This window comes from Zingiber officinale, chromosome 1A (assembly GCF_018446385.1).
Source record: "Zingiber officinale cultivar Zhangliang chromosome 1A, Zo_v1.1, whole genome shotgun sequence".
NCBI lineage: Eukaryota > Viridiplantae > Streptophyta > Magnoliopsida > Zingiberales > Zingiberaceae > Zingiber > Zingiber officinale.
The window spans coordinates 164,618,374-164,638,650 of record NC_055987.1 but is presented as its reverse complement, the minus strand read 5'-3'; the positions used below and the strand labels follow the sequence as shown (position 1 = coordinate 164,638,650).

General features: G+C 40.1%; 3 protein-coding genes across 3 annotated transcripts; 1 reads left to right on the top strand and 2 right to left on the bottom strand.

Moving 5' to 3' along the window:
• Positions 1 to 1,197: 1,197 nt before the first annotated feature.
• Positions 1,198 to 3,029, bottom strand: LOC122012047. The gene is made up of 2 exons (XM_042568498.1): positions 2,620 to 3,029; positions 1,198 to 2,390 (listed from the first exon to the last, which is right to left on the bottom strand). The coding sequence occupies exon 2, from the start codon at positions 2,247 to 2,249 to the stop codon at positions 1,344 to 1,346; it is 906 nt and encodes a 301-aa protein (XP_042424432.1). The 5' UTR covers positions 2,250 to 2,390; positions 2,620 to 3,029; the 3' UTR covers positions 1,198 to 1,343.
• Positions 3,030 to 4,923: 1,894 nt separating this feature from the next.
• LOC122012037 (mavicyanin-like) lies at positions 4,924 to 5,730 on the top strand. The gene is made up of 2 exons (XM_042568486.1): positions 4,924 to 5,158; positions 5,239 to 5,730. Exons 1-2 carry the CDS (start codon positions 4,981 to 4,983, stop codon positions 5,658 to 5,660), a joined length of 600 nt encoding a protein of 199 aa, XP_042424420.1. The 5' UTR covers positions 4,924 to 4,980; the 3' UTR covers positions 5,661 to 5,730.
• Positions 5,731 to 5,905: 175 nt separating this feature from the next.
• Positions 5,906 to 9,360, bottom strand: LOC122038265 (HIPL1 protein-like). Its single transcript, XM_042597911.1, has 7 exons — positions 9,127 to 9,360; positions 8,872 to 9,029; positions 7,919 to 8,695; positions 7,600 to 7,816; positions 7,114 to 7,292; positions 6,676 to 6,917; positions 5,906 to 6,513 (listed from the first exon to the last, which is right to left on the bottom strand). The coding sequence occupies exons 1-7, from the start codon at positions 9,215 to 9,217 to the stop codon at positions 6,126 to 6,128; spliced, it is 2,052 nt and encodes a 683-aa protein (XP_042453845.1). The 5' UTR covers positions 9,218 to 9,360; the 3' UTR covers positions 5,906 to 6,125.
• Between the last annotated feature and the right edge of the window lie 10,917 nt (positions 9,361 to 20,277).

Genomic DNA, 20,277 nt, shown 5'->3' with positions numbered 1-20,277 from the left:
GTGTTAACGGAGAGGCGACTGGGACACCCTTCTCGTATGCGCACATAAGAACGGACCCCCACGTGGCACTGACGGACAATGATGACTAAGCTAGGGGTACTTGAGCTCTACGCACACTAAGATAAGCACGCGGGACGTTAGAGGCCAGAAACTAGGAAAAAGTCCATGGAGCAGGCCCTCCGACGCTCAAGTCAGGTACTTTTTCCCCAGAAAAACAGTGTAGGAAGGAGAAAGAAAAGTAGAAGACAAGTGCGAATGTGTGAGAGCGTACCTGCGTAAGGGAGAGGACCTCCCTTTTTATATGATAGTGCGTACCTCTGGAGCTTGGCAGATGTCAGAGAATGTTGGGTGTCAGGACCTGTCTAGTGATGGAGGACGCGTGACACCCTCTTATGGACTGGAAGAAGGTTCCATTCGCAGATGACCGCAGACCATTGGAATATTTCCTGACATACGACAGTTATTCTCTGACAGGCGATTACGATTCCCTAATCTTGTTGTCGTGTAGCACATTCTGTCCCAACCAAGTATGACTATGGGAAGCTCGAGATGGTCGGGAGTTGGCCTACTGGGAGGATTAGGCCTGGATATAACCGAGCTGTGGAAACCCGACCAGTCGGAGCAGGTCAAGCATCACCCCAACTTCCCACCATGTCTCAGACCTAGGTGTCTCAGATTTGGGATCCTAGTATGTGAAAACCAGACTGGGAACCATGTCGCTGATGTCGTCAGACGGTCCTACCTCTTTTTTCCCTAATTTTTGACTGTCACGTCCCCTTGACTTCTAATTGTCACGTCCCCTTGATTTTTAACTGTCATGTTTTCTTGACTTCTGACTGTCACGTCTCCTTAACCTCTGATTACCGCGTCTTCTTGACTCCCGATGATCAAATCTTACCATTATGTATCGTATATCAAATCATGAATATTTAGATGATAATTTGAATATCTTAATGTAATATTAGAGCCCCGGGGACATATGCTAACAGCAAATAGCTCTCTGCTTCATGTTAATTTTGTTTTAATGACAGTTTACGTGCATTTAATCTTGCTATTTAATTTTCAAGAATCTTAAATTTCCAAGCGAAGCTTCGTTATACATCAGACAACTGATAACAGTATCATTTGCCGCATATCACAACAAGAGACAACTGCTAATGATGAACGAACTATCAAACTTTAATTTCATGCACACACTTTATCCAAGAACAGAAGGTAAATGGACTTCACACTCGTTGACTAACACAAGTTTCGCACTGGATTTCGATTTCTGTCAGCACTCAAGAAAACCAATTAAAGACGTATTAATTAAGTAGACTTAACTCACTCCTTTTACTTGTTTTCTATACCTGTTCACTTTTCCAAGCATAGAGTATGAAAGAGAAACCAAGGCTCTGCTGCTGAGGTTGCTTCAGGAGCTGCGATGTTGCAGACCAAGGCAAGAATTTCTCTGCCGAAAGACATGTCTGAAACATGAAGACGGCGGCGCTCCTGTTCGGGGGGCCGAAGAGCCAACTGTGGACGTCCCAGAAGACCTCCACGGGGAGGCCGTCGACGAGGATCGTCTGGTTCCCGCGGAATTTCCACGCGAGTCGCTTGACCTGCACCACCCTTTTCCTGTCGATGCATATCTCGAGGCATGGATCCTTCACTCCGAGCGTGTCGCACTCTATCGAAACGTCGTGGGAGTTGCCATTGTCGCAGAATTGAGCCTTCGTCGAGTAGGAATTCCTGCCGTAAATGTGCTCCCTCTTGGCTATGAGCGCTGCGTTGGACGGAGGAGCGGTGGCGTTCGTCTTCTGGTAGGCTTCGTGGGTCAGATCGCCGAGCAGGAGGACGAGCTCGCGATCGACGACGACGGCGACGTAGTAGCTTTCTAGTGGCTCAGGCCCTGGGCCAAACTTGGCCGCAGAGAGATCCCAAAAGAGGTGTACCTTGCCTTCCTCCACGTCGGAGCTCTTGGAGCCCTTTCTCTTGGAGAACAGCCATGTCTTGATCTCTACCTTGAAGGGCGACTCGCCGGCTAAGTCATCGAGCTCGACGGTGAGCCCTTGGCCCATCAGGTTCTTGCTCCAGGTCACATTGATAGCGCAGGAACGACCGAAGAGCTGAGCTTGGTAGAGGCAAGTCACGAGGTTCTGGGCAGATTTGCTGTTGCCCCCCGAAGACGACGAAGAATCGGAGACCTGAACTCCGCTCTCGCCGAAGCAAGAAGGGAAATCCCTCACCCTGATGCCTCCGATCATCATCCAATCTATGGAGATTCACTTTCTTGGCCGATCACAGAGCAAGGAGTCTCAATCTCTTCGTGTAATTAATCAAGGACTCATCGAGTCAAACAAACACTAGTATTATTACATCAAAAACTCTCAATTGACAAGCTCATGATTCTGCAATGAAGAAACAAACCAAATCTCAGTTTCAGAAACAGAGAGCGAGTTGTACACGATCATAAGAACAAAACTAAAAGCGGCGAGTCCATGATTCCGCAAGCACACTCAATGAAAACACAGACAGATACAGAGAACCATGAAGAACAAGCAAAATATAAATAATTAAAAAAGCATGAAGATGAAAAAAGAAGGACGAGGAGAAGAGTCGGAGGCTCTTCAGTCTTACCTCAGACCACTGTCTGCTGCGACTGCAGTGGCTCGAGGACAGAACAGAGGTGTTGTTTCCAGCTTCCTCCCGGGGACAAAAGGCTAAATTCAAAACCAAAGGGAGAAGCAACTGAACTGAAGCAAGGCCGGGTTGTTTGTGGGACGTGAGGAGTGAAGAAAAAAAAGTAGGAAAAAGGTAAAGGTGAAGCTGTCAAAGGCAAAGTAGACAAAGAGGCAGTCGTTACTCTGGCAGCAAACGCCTCCACTGCCATCTCGTGCGTCTGTAGTTATTACTAGCAGCAACTGGCAAGATCTCCATTCCCCACTCGCTGCTGTTTTCCTCTCTCACTCTCACCTCTGGAAAACACTTTCACAGTGTGTTTTCTTTCACTTTTCAGAAGAAACATAGATTTTGAAGGAGAATCTGCGAACAGAAACAGCGTTTTCAGAAATAAGAAACAGGAGGTAAAAGCAGAGATGGATATAAAGAAAGAGGAGGGAGGGGCCTTGCCCTTGTGTGCGAGGCAACAGAAGGCACATGAATGCATGATCAAATCAGAGAGGAGCTTTGTTACGATAGAATAGAACATAAACCGGCATTATGCCGTTGCACTTGTCACTCAACGACAATCAATGAAGGCCAAACCTTTTCCTTTTTATTGATTGTTTTTCAAGCTGGCATTTATGTATTGTTTATAAGAGGGAATAAGAAATTAATATTTGGAAAGATTAAAAAAATACACTTGACTTTCCAAAATGATATTTAAATTATTAAATAATGGATAGATTTGTTTATAGGTAAATAATTTAGTGATTTAAAAAATAAAGTGTGCGGTTTAATTATTTAGAGAAGTTAGGGCATGCAATCACTTAGAAACAAAGTCCGATCGTGCGGAATTTAATTAGAGCACGGACAAAAATTAGTGTTCTCTTGAACATTGGGAGCAATTAATTAGAGCATATGGACATATTTAGGCTTCATGATCAAAGCCAACTTAATTAGACGCCTTCAATTAATCATCCAACGCTACCATTGACTAATCATTAAGATTAATATTGTCTTCCACGGGCAACTCCAATGTAAAGATTTTTGGAGAGGTCTGTCAAACCAAAAAGGTTGAACAAAAAAAAGCTCAAACCATTATGCAAATCTAGCTAGTGGCACGAAGCATTGAGCTAGTTGTGCAAACTTATCAAACTGAATGAGCACTAGGTCTAAATAAGGTTGAACATTTGTGAGGAAGGTCAAGGCAAGCTAAATCGGCATAAATTCAATTGAATTTGGTCAATTAGGTTGGACGAATCACCTCAATTGACCGAGTTGAGTTGAACGGTTCTTACTTGTTCGATCTAGTTGAATTGTTCAAGGCAACAAGGTAGTATGTTTTTGTTTTTAATAGTTTGGTTTGATGCGGAGGACAAAGTTGATTAGCGAATGCAATTGATTGAGTCAGTTGGGGAATACCAACGTGACATATGCTATTATTCAGTGTTATTTGGCACTTAAATAAACGTTTGGTGCCAAAACTAGTGAACGTGTCGTTGTCATTGGGCTAATCCATGATGTGAGAGTTTGACGTCATTGAGATTAACCACCATTAAGTCAATCAATCTCTAATTCTAATTAATAATTATCTTTTATATAATTCATTTGATTAGCCCTGTAAATTTGAAGAAATGCGAAAGGATTGATTCCCAATGAAATGAAATAAGGCAGAATGTCGATTTTTTAATTTATCTTTATATAGGTGACGGTAGATTTGTCGTGTAGAGCACCAAAGTTAACGTACGATCTTTTATAAAAACTTATTATGAGTAAATTATACATAGAATCCCGGGCCAATGGTGATGGATAATCAGAAAATCTAAGATGTGAATTTTATTTTTTCTTCCAATTTTATTTTCGAAAATAAAAATAACAAATAAAATCATGAGGACTGAGATGGTTGGAGTGGGCCGAATGGGCTCTGCCAGATAGGCCGACAATAACAAAAGGACCACTAAATGTCATAAAAAGATAAAACTAATTATTTTAAACCAAAACCACTCCACTAGAACTTTAAAAAACAAAACAAAAAAAAAAAAAACAAGAATCTTGCAGTTTGAGCAATCTCGATGTAATTTGAAGATCATGATTCCTCTCCGCCTGCACTGTGAAATCTAAACCTTTCTCTTCACGTTACATGATTCAATCTCATTTGAATCAGGCCAGATATCGTTCAAATTTTTTAGGTTGATGTGAAACCCACGTAAAGGCAGGCCATAATGGCCTTTTTCGGTCTTATAATTAATTTTGCACCAGCACCGCCTCTGCAACGAGATAGTCTAGGAAGAAGAAGCCAAAAGCCAGAGATTGTTGCCTTTTTCTTAGTTCTACTAAATGGAGAAAGTAATGGTAATGGTCGCTGTGGTGGCGACGGCGGTGGCGGCCGGCGTCGGGTGGCGTTCGGAAGCGGCGGTTTACAAGGTGGGCGATGCGGCGGGGTGGACCATTCTGGGGAGTCCAAACTACACTGCGTGGGCTGTAACCAAGAACGTCCATTTAGGAGACACCATTGGCAAGCCATTCTAAACCTTGCGCTCTTCTTCTCCTTAGAGATGATGAACAAATTACTAATGTGGTAATGCATGCGCGCAGTGTTCGTGTACAACAAGAACTTCCACAACGTGCTGGAGGTGAGCAAGGAGAACTACAAAGCGTGCAACGTGGCCTCGCCCATCGCCACTTACACCACCGGCAACGACTCCGTTACACTCAACCGCCGCGGCCACCACTTCTTCCTATGCGGCGTCCCGGGCCACTGCGCCGCCGGCCAGAAGGTTGACATCAGGATCGCCAAGCCGCACGCAGTTTCTGCCGCCGCCCCCGCTGCGTCGACTGAGGCGTCCCCTGTCCCAGCCAGTGCTGGTGCTGGAAGCGGAGCAGTCGTCGGTTCCGGTTCGGCTCCCGCGCCCGACCCTCGACACAGCGCGGCGGACCCGAAGGGATGTGCTCTTGCGCCGGAGATGCTATTTCGCCTCTCTGCTATGTCCGCGGCGCTGATTCTAATGCAGTCATGAAACAGAGGCGCGTTAGTTATTGCACCGTTGCTGCAGGTGTTGTTTTAAAGTGTGGTATTGTTTGAGAAGAATAAATCTTGCTTGTCCAAATGATTTGAGAATTCTTGAAAACTATCTATTGTTGCAAGAAATTGAAAGTGAAAACTATCATTAAAACAGAGTGCAGTGCTTAACTATCACATGATGAGCTCGGTATAACCCAAACAGGGTGCAGTGCCACAAGCTGGAACAAAATGAAACTTAGATTGCATAAAACATAATCAAATCTATGAAATCACAATGATAACAGCAAGTTGTTCAGCATCATTCTCTTTCACTTGCAATTCTTCAATTGAAATCAAGAACATTTCAACACTCGCACTGCAATCTTTCAATACAAATCAAACAAGTTTCGACACTCAAAAAGGAAGGCCTAAAAAGTTCACAGTATTAGAGACCATCTGACTCTATTCAAAAAAGAGAGGCCTAAAACATCCACCAGAGCAGCAAAAACAGCAACATCACCACCCTCCCCAGCAGCCCATCGGTCCGGCGTGCAGATGAAGATTGACCAGGAGCTGAACTCCCGGTCCCAGTGGTGTTCTCCAATGGGCAACTGTAGTTGCAGTGGCTAGGAGAAATAATTCTGTACACACCGCTGCTGCTTAACAGGAAGACATCCTTTCTGTTGTCTTCCCCAAATGAATATACATACCCTAAGTTTGGAAGAGGACTTCCGGCGACAGCATCGCACGGTATCGGAGAGTTCTTGGCGCAGCTGAAAGGAATCAAGGTGCTGGTGTAGTTTCCACTGTTTTCAGGTATCTCTGCGCCTGCCCAAATATCTCTACCATATAGATCTGCATACAAGTACCTGTTTAAAGAACTAAAGCTTTAATTTTTTTGTTGAATCCCCTGTATCTCAACAGTTTGATATGATCAATTAGATCCCAAGTTTAGTCTGAAGCTTAAGTTGTTAGACAAGGACCCAACCGATGCATTTAAAGTACATAATTCAGTATAACAGTTAACTTACCTTCCATACAAGCAAGGGTCTATCATCGACCTGTAGACATAACCACCGGTGATCGATGCAGAGCCCATCGTCGAGTTTATATCAGAGTGGGTGTAACCCATGATAGGGAAGATTCGGTTTATGCAGCTAAGTGACATGTTGACTCTGGGAGACAATGGTGGTATATAAAGATTAGGACCCTCGTAGACATGCCATCCATAGTTTCCACCCTTGGTGATCAAATCTACCTCTTCATACACCTCCTGTAATTTTGTTCGAATCAATTTGCATACCAATCTTTGGCAACTAAAGGCACTTCATTGTTTCAGAAGGCAAACTTGTTTGGAAGAATTACATAACAGTATTTCCAAATGCAAGAAAAGGATCAAAACTTGCAAGATCAAATGGAACAAAGTTGCAAAAACGATTGAAGACAAGATAATCGATGGAGAAAAACACCTGGCCAACATCTGCACAGAAAAAATAGGAAGGTCTTTCTAAATCAAAGCTGCATCGCCATGGGTTCCGCAGACCAAAGGCCCATATCTCAGCTTCTAGTCCATGATCGACTGTGTAAGGATTATCGTCTGGAATGGAATAATTCCCCCACAAACCAAGATCATTTATTTGACTCTCACCTGTAAATAGACAGTAGAAGTTAGAATAGCTAATAGTTCCATTGGATATTTCCTCTCATGATATAGGTAGTAGAAATGTCCTCTTATCTAAGCTTTTTCACAATACTAAACGCATATCAAAGTGCTATGGAAGTCTTCCAAAAACTTTGATACATAAGCACTATATATAGTTCATTTGTCAGTATATGCAAAAAAGATACTTCACACTAGGATTTGGTGTATTATTGAATTAAATAGATCGTAGCTTGTATTATAACTAGGTGCAGGAGGAGTTAAAGAAACAAAATAAGCTTGCCAAGACACTTGCTTTGAATGCTGTTTATGTCAAGTCGCATAATTTTTCCGAGCAAAGCTTTCTTGTTTTGAGCAAAGTTGAACGGATCCCCCTTGTTTCCACCATCTCCCATCATGAAATATAGATAGCCATCTGCTGGTCCAAATAGAATTTGCCCACCATGATGATTTGTAAATGGAAGGCCCATAGTGAAGATCCTCCTTACTTCTTGTGGATTGGCACTAGTTGCCTAGAATCGATACGTGCGATTCAATTGCAATTTTCTAGACATACAAGGTAAAAGAAGAACAAAAAAAACTTTTCTTAATCAAAGACATTTGTCGATACATACTATGGAAGGTGCTGCTGAGGAGCTATTGGCAGTATATTCAGCCACAACAGCCTGATATTGACATGGTTGGGCACCATTATCACTGCCAAGACTTGAAGGATCACATCCTACATCAGAATTACAGGAACATCTTCCAGAGCAGCTTGTTGATTGAAGCTTATCGCAATTGTATGAAACAAAAAACCGACCGTTAGTCGTAAAATTGGGGTGGAATGCCAGACCCATCAAGCCAAATTGAGCGTCCAAGTGAACAACATCAGTTAAATCGAGGAAGGGGTCGGACTCATCAATCTCCAATGTCCCTCCTGATCCGTGTTCAGGGACAGTAGCTAACCATATTTTACCGGCTTGATTCGATACAAAGACACGGTTAGAGCCATCAGGGTGGGCAACCATGTTAAGATAAGATCCATTTCCAATTCTCTCAAAGCAAAGACCTTTTGGGTTGGGTGAGGCTGTGCTTCTACTAAATGAGGCTGAGTTACCATCGAAGCATAGAGTGTCGTCACTTGATGGACCCCCGAATGTTTCACAAAAATCTGCTTCAGAATGCCAGATATCGTTGAGTCTAGCAGACGACACCGGCAATCGCAATCCGGCAAATGGAGAATTCTGTATTGTTACGTTGTTGCAAGAATCCCAAACTTGTTTACAAAAGCTTTGGTTGGAGACCCTAGCAAGTGAAGAGGTTGCTGAGACAGTAGAGTTGCATAGAATAGGAATTGTCCCAAGCCTCGCACCCGTATCGAACAATTCAGCAGAATACGGATCACATATCTGAAATAAATAGAAGATTTTTTTGTAACTGCACTTTTGTGATAAGGAAACTAGTTAAAGAAACAGGAAAAAACATAAAACTAGCGTCACTGAAGAGTGAATATGGTAAACTAGAGTCACAAAAAAAGTGTATCCTTTAGATACATATAGATTGAGCCATGATGACAACATATTACCGCACAGGTGATCGATCTCATCGCGCCAGCGCATGCCGTGTCGGAGACGTTCAGGGCCTCGAACTGCCGCCGGAGCTCGCGGTCTTCGGTGGCGTTGCAGCAGCTGCTGCCAGTGTATCCGCAGAAAGGTAAAGGAGTATTCAGAGCCACAGGCGCCACTGGAACAGAACAATCCCGGATTTAGTTCAAAACCAAGCAAAAACAACACACTCGAATTGAACTGATGTGAGAGGAAGGAGAAGATTGAAAACCTACTCGAATTGGTGCAGAGTTGAAGGGCGTGAAGCCGTGGGAGAATGAAGAGGAGGAAAAGAGGCAGAGAAGGCCAGATGAGGACTGCCTTCATTGTCTCAGCTCAAAGAGTGAGTGAGTGACTGTGAGACGGAGTCGGCAGCTTTGTATGACTGGAGTTGAGGGAGGGAGGGGGCGGAAGAAATAGGGCAGCTTTGAATGACCGTGTACCGTCTCCAAGTGGATCGATCCACTATCGTTGACCTTGACGGCTGAGAACTACAAACACAGATAGAAAAATACTATCTCAAAGTTTAACACTTTCTTAAATATTAAAAACGGTTTTTATATTTCTATTTTATTATCAAAATAGTGCCTTTTAACTTGAAATATATATTTTATTTTTTTTCAAATTATTAATGAAATAAAAATATTATAGAGCATTGTTTATTTGAATTATTTTTTGTCATCTACAATAAATTGTCGGCTGGTCCCCAAAAGTTGGATCCCTTGACTTTTTTTTTAATGATCGATCACTATTCACTTTGACATTTTGGATCCGTCTATTTATTTTCTCTATCGAATGTGGATAAGACTGTATAATAAATTTCATATGATCCGATCGTGAGACACACGTTGGCGAAAACTTATTCATTCTTCTTGTATTTTGTCTGTCTAATTGAGCAGTTGGTATTTTCTAGGAATCTCTTCTAAAAGTCATTTGCTTTTAGTTTAGCATTGTTTTCAATCTCTCCGTAGCACTGGTTAGAGGATGAAATCTTATAAATGTCATGCGACACAATTAGAGTCAATTTGTGTGGAGCCTATCGAATTGATCTGCCTGTAGAGTACGGCTTGAGCCCACAAGTCTATTAAAATTTTTAGTTTAATTTAGGAATGTTTTTTTATCGCCCACCTAAAAATATATTGGTAAAATCTTAATCTAATTCGTTTAAATTATTAAACGGAACATATCAATTTAATAGGATCCATCAAAACTGACAACTCTAAATGTGACATATTTAATCCGTAATGATACGGTACGTAAACGAGAGACATGATAAAGTCAGGACGTTAAAAGTCAAGATGACGTAGCAGTCAACAGTCAAGAATACATGACAGTCAACAATCAAGGAAAGACAGGAGTTAGACCGCCTCGCGTCATCAGCTGTATAATTTTTTGTTGGTCACAGTCAAGGCAGGTCCTCAGATCTAAGACATAAAATGAAACTTGAACTAGTTCTTGACCTACCCTCGACTGATCGGATTTTTCCAGCTCGGGCTTTGTAGATGGTCTTGGTACTTTTACTAAGACAACTCCCGACCGACTCTTCAACAGTCAAATTGTGAAAGATGTGTCCCTTGCCACAGTCTCAGCTAAAACCCAATCGGTTCATCATAGCTCATCATCAAAGCTCAGTCCTGGTAGCACATCTGAACGGTCATCCCGAGCTGGCTGTAGCTGAACCTATGCGGAACGGAAAATATTAAGCGACAACAATGTCAGAGAATCATAAACTCCTGTCAGAGAATAACTGCCAGACACCATGGAATATTCCAGTGATATGCTACTCCTTGAGAGAGGAACCTTTCTTCTACCAATAGGAGGCTATTGTACATCCTCTCTCACTTGACAGGCCCTAACATCCGACATTCTCTGACAACGGTCAAGCTCTAAAGGTATGCAGTGTCATATAAATAAAAAGATCCTCTTCCTTAGACAGGTACGCACACATCCGCACTCATCTTAAACAGTTCTTTTTTCCTTCCATCGTACACTACTTTTCCGGGGAAAAGGACCTGACTTGAGTGTATGAGGGTCTACGCCGAGGACTTTTTCCCTGATTTTTTTTTTTATCTCTAACGCTCCATGTGCTTGCCCGAGTGTGTGCAGAGTCTGAGTACCACCAGATCTCATACTACAAACCTTGGGGTTCCACGTGGAGGTTAGCTTTTCCGACGCGCATACACAGGGTACGTCAAAGTCGCCTCTCCGTGAATACCGACGCCATCTCCGTCGGCCTTCGTCTGACCCAAATTTTGGACAGGATCACATAATTTGATAGACTCCATCTATATATTTTACGGGCTCATTGATCCATCTAATTCACAATCTATCTTGGATTGAGTTAGAAATTTCTTAACTCACTAAGAAGACGGACCAGTCCGATCATCATATTATAAATTTTTGAATAGTTGACCCACCCTGAGTTGGTTGTTTAATGGCACTGGGCACTGTTTGAACATTCCATTTAGGCAAACATTTCGAGAATGATTGATGTAAGCAAACTCTTGTACTATTAGTATCTAGAGCTATCAATTTTAGTTTGGCCCGCTAGATTAGCTCGTCCCGTCATGTAATTTAAGCGAATTGAGTTGAAATTTTATCAATCCAAGCTCATCATGGATCAACCCGTCTAGGCTCGCAACCCACGTAGGTCAGCCCGCGACAGGCTTGGATTAACCTGTCGGTTGAGAAACACATACAAGCTAAGTTTTATGTCAATTTATTATCTTTTTTATATTATAATTTTGAAATAAAATAGTACTTTTTATCAAACATGTGTAGTTATTTACGTCTACTTATATTTAAAATATTTATTTCTGAATATATTTGATTAATGAAATCTTTACAAAGTAAAATGTTAAAAATATGATATTTTTTTTTGGGTCCGTGAGTCAGCCTACCTAATTCGCAATTCGCCTTTAATTGAGTTGGGATGGAGATTTCCCAATCAGTCAAGATAATGAGTCAATCTGTCCCACCTCCACTAAATGATTGACCTATCACGGGCCAATTCGTCTCGTCACACATTGATCCATTTGACAACACTACTTGTTGGACCGCGGCGGCCGGCTAGAATGGGGATTGAATAGCCTGCAAAAATAATAAAACGAAAACCCTTCTCGACTTTTCTTAAATTAACACTTGTAAAATAAAAAAGTGATAAACTAAAACAGAAAGTAGAGGCACAAGGATGTTTTACTTGGTTACAACCGGGGAGGTTGTTAATCCAAGGAAAGTGTCACACTAACTATCTCCTTCAGGTGGAGAAGCCTCGTACAGCACAGAAGCGTAAAACAGAGAAACTAATCTAGAAATAAAGCGTACAAGTGTTGGAAATGAATTGCTTGAGTTGATTTAAAGCTTCTGGACCAAGGTTGTATTTATAGCCTTGATCGGGGTGCCTCGAAGGGTTCCAAACGCCTTGGGAGGGATAAAATTTTATCCCCTATGCACGGATCGCGGTTTGACCGTGATCTGGATAAATTCCAACTCCGGGCGCCCAGACCCCTAAGTCAACCAAGTTGACTTTCTAGTCCGGGCCCTCTGCTCTGATTCCGCTCACTTGGGTGATTTTTACCATCCGGAATAGGGCTCACCCGAACCCAGCTTTCGGTCTTCTCATCCCTCGGAATTGTCGCGTGCTTCCTTCTCGTCCGCCAGCGTACTCATCCGCAGTCTTTGTTCCTCAGTCACACCTAGTGCCGACCTTCTCGCTAGCTGTGTCTCTTGCTCCCCGAGTAGTCTACCACTCTGGCTTCTCGTCCCTCGGAACCATCGCACGCTTCCTTCTCGTCCGCCGGTGTACTCTTTCGTAACACCTCGTCCCTCGGACGCACCGCGTGTCATCCTTCTCGCTAGCTGCATCTTCCGCTCGACTACCTGTGCTCCTAAGCTCCTGCACACTTAGATACAAGGTTAAAAACACACATGACCTAACTTAACTTGTTGATCACACCAAAACAACCTTAGAGTTCCAACTATCTCCCCCTTTTTGATGTGAGCAACCCAAGTTAAGCTAGGGTAAATAGATATAAAAATAAACTAACTAATTTTGCAATAAAGTGCAAAAAAGATAGAAAATTTGTTCTACCTCCCCTAGACTTATACTTTTCCTTCTCTCCCTTTGATCACATAAAAAATTGGGGTTCTAGGAAAAACTCTAAGGATAAAAAATTTGAAAACTTTGACAAATTTTGTAATAATTTTCACATAAAGAGTCTCTAAGTAAAACAAAATTCTAAATAAATTTTAAGTAAGAAAATTTTTCTAGGAAAACTCTAAGTAAGAAAATTTTCTAAGTAAAACTTTAAGTAAAAAAAAATTAAGCAGACATTTCTAATTTTAAAAGAAATTTTAACTTATGCAAAAATAATTTAATTTTTAGGGATAAAAAAATGTTTGACAAACTTTTAAAAAAAATGTTAAAAAAAACTTTTTAAAGCATTATTAAATTTCAACCTTAATACTTTATCAGAAAGCTAATTAAACATTTTATTTCAATATTTTGACTTCCAAGTCGTGGTGAGGCACTAGGCCTTCTTAGTTATTGGAGCAATAACCACTTCCTTAGACAAAGCCTAATAAAGAAACTCACTGTTTAATTTTCTCGCTGAGAGCGCTACATCCGATTAAAATTTAGATTAAATAAGACTTAGGAACCCAATATAGGTTCCAGCCAACTGAATTAATTAAGAATTTCTTAGGGACATATCTTTTTTGAAATATTCCTAATTTGTCCCTTATGATACCTAAAATACCAATTTACATTGTTAAATTTTCTAACATTGGAATTAGATGAGCATGCATGGTTTTTCAAGTTATTTACTTGTACTTTTAAATTATCATTTTCTACTTTTAATTTTTCATTTTTTAATTTAGTTCTGTCGAATTCTTCTATTGGGCAAGGTTTATCTAATATTATTTTTAAATTCTTAATTTCTTTTTCTAATTTACAGCAATCCTTAGTTAACAATTTAATAAACTTAAATAGTTTGTCGGGAGCAAGAGATCGTACCTGACTTACCTTGTCGATCTCGTTGTCCATTTCTCCCCCTAAATTGCTGCTCTCTTCCGACGTGGCTCCCCCTTCATCGATGCTCTCGATGCTCATTTCGGAAGAGTTTGACTCGCAGTCATCGTCTTGATGACTTGCCATTAGTGCAAGTCTGGAGAAGGCTTTGACTTCCGATTCGGACGGCGTATCATCCCACGTCGCTTTTAATGCCTTGCGCTTTTGGACAAGTTTCTTATCTTTATCTTTGTCCTTGTTCTTTAGCTTGGGGGCAGTTGTCCTTGACGTGCCCTTCTTTGTCGCAGTGATAGCAGCGGATGGTCTTTTTCTTTCTACCCTGCGGATGATTAGTTTTTGTAGACTTATAAGGATTCTTGAATCGTTTTGCCATCATTACCATTTCCTCGTCGTCGAGAGAAGACTCTGAATCAGGTTCGTCTCTCGATGCTTTGAGGGCGACGTTGTTTTTGGGCTCCTTCATTCCTGCACATCTTGATTCGTGCACTTCAAATGTCGAGAATAATTCTTCCAATGTAATTGTTTCTAAATATTTCGAAATGTAAAACGTATCTATTGGTGCGGGTAGCACTAACGGTCTAACCTAGGTTTTGATGAATGACAAATAGGTTAAGTTAGTTTTGTTGTTGTCTGACACTTTGATCAAGTGTGCAGGAGAAGTCCAGACAGGTCGACGGGCTGACCGGATGGCTGGCGAGAAGTCCAAGCGGGTCGACGGGCTGACCGGACGCTTGGCAAGAAGTCCAGCTAGGTCGACGTGCTGACTAGATAGCTGGCGAGAAGTCCAGACGGGTCGAAGGGCTGACCAGACGTCTGGCAGGTAAGTGAGGTAAGTCACTGGAGGGGAGTGACTGCGAGGACGCGTTCCCGGGAAGGGAACATTAGGCGTCGATCCGGCTTAGATCCATTTCGGATGTCTAAGTCGAGATCGTGACTAGATTCCGGTCTCGGAAAGACGGAATCTAAGTCATACTATTTGTGCTAATTCATACTATTATAAAATGCGCTAACAATCTATTTTGCAGGAAATATATTGCCTCGGACTAACTTTGTTTTGCAGGAAAAAGGAGTTTTCTGGAACAAGGTGGTCCGGGCGCCGGAGGTCCGGGCGCCCGGAAGGGATCCAGGCGCCCGGAAGGCAAATCATATCTAGCCAAGTCGTCACCACGTGGAGCATCTCGGTTTAAGCAGCTACGTCACATTCCAGGCGCCCGGAAGGAATCCAGGCGCCCGGAGCAACATATAAAAGAAGCCCCAGGCAGGAGCTTCAGAATCATCTTTGTATCTGAGAACTCCGCTATTGCTGGTCCTGCTGCTCTACGTTCTTGCGACGCCAACAAGCTCCGACAAAGTGCTCCTTCGAGTTCTAGTTAATTTCCTTGTCGATATTTTTTCACTAGCATTTCCTGTACTTATTTTGTAACTATATTCGAATTGATAGTGATTGCCCAACGAAAGTGGTCAAGGACCACGGGCCTTCGAGTAGGAGTCGTCACAGACTCCGAACGAAGTAAAAACAACTGTGTTTATCTACTTTTCCGCTGCGTATTTTAACTCAACTTTTCGAATCGATATCACCCCCCCTCTATCGAACGATCATGGTCCTACAAGTGGTATCAGAGCCAGGTTCCGCTCTGATTTGGTGCAACCACCAATCAGACTGGGGGTGAAACCTTTCCTTTGTTTTTTTTTTATTCCTCTTAATTTTTTTTTAAATTCTAAACTGGTATATCATTTTTTTTGCAATTAAATCTAAATTGGTGCAACACCAATCTAGATTTGTCTACTACTTTTTCGTCCCGCACTACTAATCCAAGACCAAGTCTTGGGATTTTTTTTGTCTCTTTTTCTTTCGTCTGTGCGAAGGACTAAAATGTCTCAGACAGAAGGATTCAGCACAGTACGCCCTCCACTCTTCAACGGGGACGATTTTTCGTACTGGAAAAAGAGGATGGAGGTTTACCTCAAGACAGACTTCGACCAGTGGATGAGCATTACGAGACCCTACAAAATTCCAGTAGACAACTCCGGGAATTTACTGGATCCTGAAGACTGGACAGCAGACTTAAAGAAAAAGGCATCAACAGAAAATAAAGCGATCAACACTCTACAGTGCGGATTAACAAGAGAAGAACTAAACAGAGTCGGTCCACACAAAAACGCTAAAGAACTGTGGGACAAATTGATCGAGCTGCATGAGGGAACGAGCGACGCCAAGGTAACGAAACGAGACCTGCTTTTAAATAAAATTTTTAATATAAAAATGCAGGAAGGAGAAACGGCGAATCAGCTCCACGCGAGGATCAAGGACATCCTCAACGGGCTTCATGCGATAGGCCACCAGATGGAAAATAGAGACTTAATAAGGTACGCATTAAACGCCTTTCCACGTAATAGTTTGTGGGCATCAATAGTGGATGCCTACAAAATTTCAAAAAATCTTTCTAAGTTAAAATTAGATGAGCTTTTCTGTGAATTAGAATTACATGAACAAACTAATGCTGGAGCCGAGAAAGGTATAGCTTTATTTGCAGGTTCCACCAAAGAAAAGAAAAGCAAGCCTGAATTTGAAGAAGATTCCGACCAAGACTCTGAAGACGAAGAACACCTGGTGAACTTGGTAAGAAAAATGTTCACCAGGAGAAAGAGGAGCTCAGTAAAAAGGACCTTCAAAAGATCAGCTCTCCCACAGAACAAAGGAACGTTACTTGCTTCGGCTGCAATAAAAAGGGACACTACAAGAACGAATGCCCAAAACTGAAGTTCGACAAACCGAAGCCAACCAAAAATAAGGCACTCAAAGCAACGTGGGACGACTCCTCGGACGAATCGGAGGAAGAAGAACAGAAACATCAGAGCCACCTCGCACTGATGGCCCACGAAGCTAAAACAGAAGACGAGTTGGAAGATGAAGACGGGTCTGAACCCGAAACAAGCCACGAGTCCGTACTCGTTTCCGAAGGCCCAAATGAGGTATACTTTAATTTAAACAAATTTTTTTTTAGAATTATTTCCTGTTTAAACAATAAATTAATTAAAACAGAAAATGAAAACAAATCACTTCTTGAGGAAAATCAAAACCTCAAGGAACAAATCAAAAATTCAAATCCAACTCAAGATCTAACACTTGAGGAGGACAATTTATCATTAAAAAATGAGATTAATAATTTAAAAGAAATGTTAGAAAAATTCACAACAAGATCAAAAAATTTAGACTTAATCCTGAATAATCAAAAAGCATGTTATAATAAAACCGGACTAGGATATAAGTCGAATTCAAATAAAACCTTCAAATCATTAATAACCCAATATAAATCAACCAATCTAGCTTGGGTTCCGAAAGCGTGTCTGACCACGCAAGTAGGACTTAATCAATATTATATACCTAAAGAAAAAATACATTATATAAAATCGAATAAACCAAACCAAAATCCAAAATACAAACCTAAATCAAATTCAAAATCTAAACACTTTAAAAATCAACAAAATTATCACCAAGTTAACCATAACTATAAAAAGAGTCGACACAAACCTAAAACCAAAATTTAAAATCAATGGCCAATAATTCAGGGGGAGGCTCCAGAATAGCTGACACCTCCAAAACTAACTTACCCGACAGGGTAACCCAAAATAAATTAACCCGACAGGGTAATTAGGATTAGAGACCAAGTTTAACTTGAATCATGGTACCGGTGAAGTTTTTGGATGATAGTACGTTAGGGAAACTTGGGCATCACATGTCTAGAAAGATATGGCTTCGATCTGGTGCATTTGGCCAAGTGGAACTGACCGAAGCTACCCTTAAACGAATCCTAACCAGTTAGACCAAGATTTAGTACTAAGCTCCGTGGATAGGACTATTCGGAAAACCTCGAAAGATTGGTTACTTCTAATGACGTCCATGTGACTCACCAAGCTTAGAAGTTTATCCGAAGAATGCCTGTTTGTAGAGACCAAAACTAAACCTGAATCTAATACTAGTTAAACCAAACTCTGTAATCAAACCAATTTCATCTCACAAAATCATAGGATTCCCTGATTGATAATATAGATCGGGTGAGATGAATAAGGCTTAAATTTGCTTAATTAAAAATTAAGTTCAAAATTTTAAACTTAAAAATTAATTTCAAAATTTTAATTTTACACTTAAAAATCAATTTCAAAGTTTTAATTTTAAACTTAAAAATCAATTTCAAAATTTTAATTTTAAACTTAAAAATTAATTTCAAAATTTTAATTTGAAACTTAAAAATTAAATTAATTTCAAAATTTTAATTTTAAACTTAAAAATCAATTTTAATTTTTAAACTTAAAAATCAATTTCAAAATTTTAAACTTAAAAATCAATTTCAAAATTTTAAACTTAAAAATTAATTTCAGAATTTTAATTTTAAACTTAAAAATCAATTTCAAAATTTTAAACTTAAAAATTAATTTCAAAATTTTAATTTTAAACTTAAAAATCAATTTCAAAATTTTAAACTTAAAAATTAATTTCAAAATTTAAATTTTAAGACTTAAATAATGCCTGCTCAAAAATAAAAGACTAACCTTAAATCCTACTTACTCTAGGAAACCAAGTGGATTTTGGACAGTGGTTGCTCCAAACATATGACTGGAGATCACACCAAGTTCACTCAACTCACTTACAAAAGCTTAGGAACAGTTGCCTTTGGAAACAACGGCAAACTCAAGGTAATTGGTATAGGTAACATTGAATTAAAATTAGACTTTATAATTACAAATGTTTTACTTGTTGAAAATTTTAAATATAATCTTCTGAGTATAAGTCAATTGTGTGATACTAGGTATAAGGTTAAATTTCTATCCACAGAGTGTTTAATCAAACATCTAGATAATCCTACCATAAGCCTAAAAGGTTTTAGAAAAGACAACATCTATGCCATCAACTTAACCATTTCTCCCATTAAGTGTTATCTAACACAAAAAGAAGAAACTTGGTTATGGCATAGGCGGATGTCTCACACCAACTTCAGAAATATAAGTAAACTAAATGGACTTGTGAGAGACTTACCAAAATTACCTAACTTAGATTCAACCATATGTAATGCTTGTCAACAAGGCAAACAAACTAAATCCACTCACAAACAAACAAATCAGCCACAAACTAACTCAATATTAGAACTTCTACATTTAGACCTTTTTGACTCCCATGGAGTCAAATCTATAAATGGAAACGTATATTGTTTAGTAATTATAGATGATTATTCTAGGTTTACTTGGGTAAAATTCTTAAAACATAAAGATGAAACTTTTAAAATTTTTATAAATTTTTGCAAACAAATTGAAAACGAAAAAGATATTAAAATTAAAAGAATTAGAAGTGACAACGGGGGAGAATTTAAAAATCACAACTTTAACAGTTTTTGTCTTGAAAACGGTTACCATCATGAGTTCTCATGCCCTAAAACCCCCCAACAAAATGGGATTGTAGAAAGAAAAAATAGAACCTTACTTGAAGCTTCTAGAACAATGTTAAATGAGTATAACCTACCTAAATACTTTTGGGCAGAAGCTGTTAGTACAGTCTGCTATGTACAGAACAGAACAACAATAAATAAAACCCATAACAAAACATTCTTCGAAATGTTTTATAATAAACAACCAAATATAAAATATTTTAAAGTATTTGGGTGCCCAGTTTTTATCTTAAATACAAGAGAACACTTAGGAAAGTTCTCATCTAAAATTGAAAATGGAATTTTTGTAGGATATTCCCTAAATAGTAGAGGCTATAGAATTTACAATAAGGTTACCTTAAAAATTGAAGAAACTACTAATGTAAAATTTGAAGAAACTAAACAAGACTTAGCACTTACACAACCACCTGAATTTGTTCCAGAAACCAACCAAACTCTAAGTCATAAAGAAGAGGAACAACATCAAGAGAGTCAACCCCCTAGAACAATAAGGGTTAACCCAAATCACCCAACTGATCAAATAATTGGTGACCCAGACTTGAGAGTTCAAACCAGATCATCCTTTAGAAACCTAAGTCAAATTTCTTTAATTTCAAAAATTGAACCCAAAACTGTGGATGAATCCCTACTAGACCCAGACTGGGTTATAGCTATGCAAGAAGAACTAGCCCAATTTGAGCGTAATGAAGTTTGGGACCTAGTACCACCACTTAAGAATAAGAAAATAATAGAAACAAAATGGGTATTCAGAAACAAATTAAGCGAAACTGGGGAAATTACTAGAAATAAGGCTAGGCTAGTAGCCAAAGGGTTTAGTCAGGTTGAAGGACTTGACTATGATGAGACCTATGCCCCAGTAGCCAGACTAGAATCCATTAGAATGTTACTAAGTTATGCAGCCCATAAGGGATTCAAAC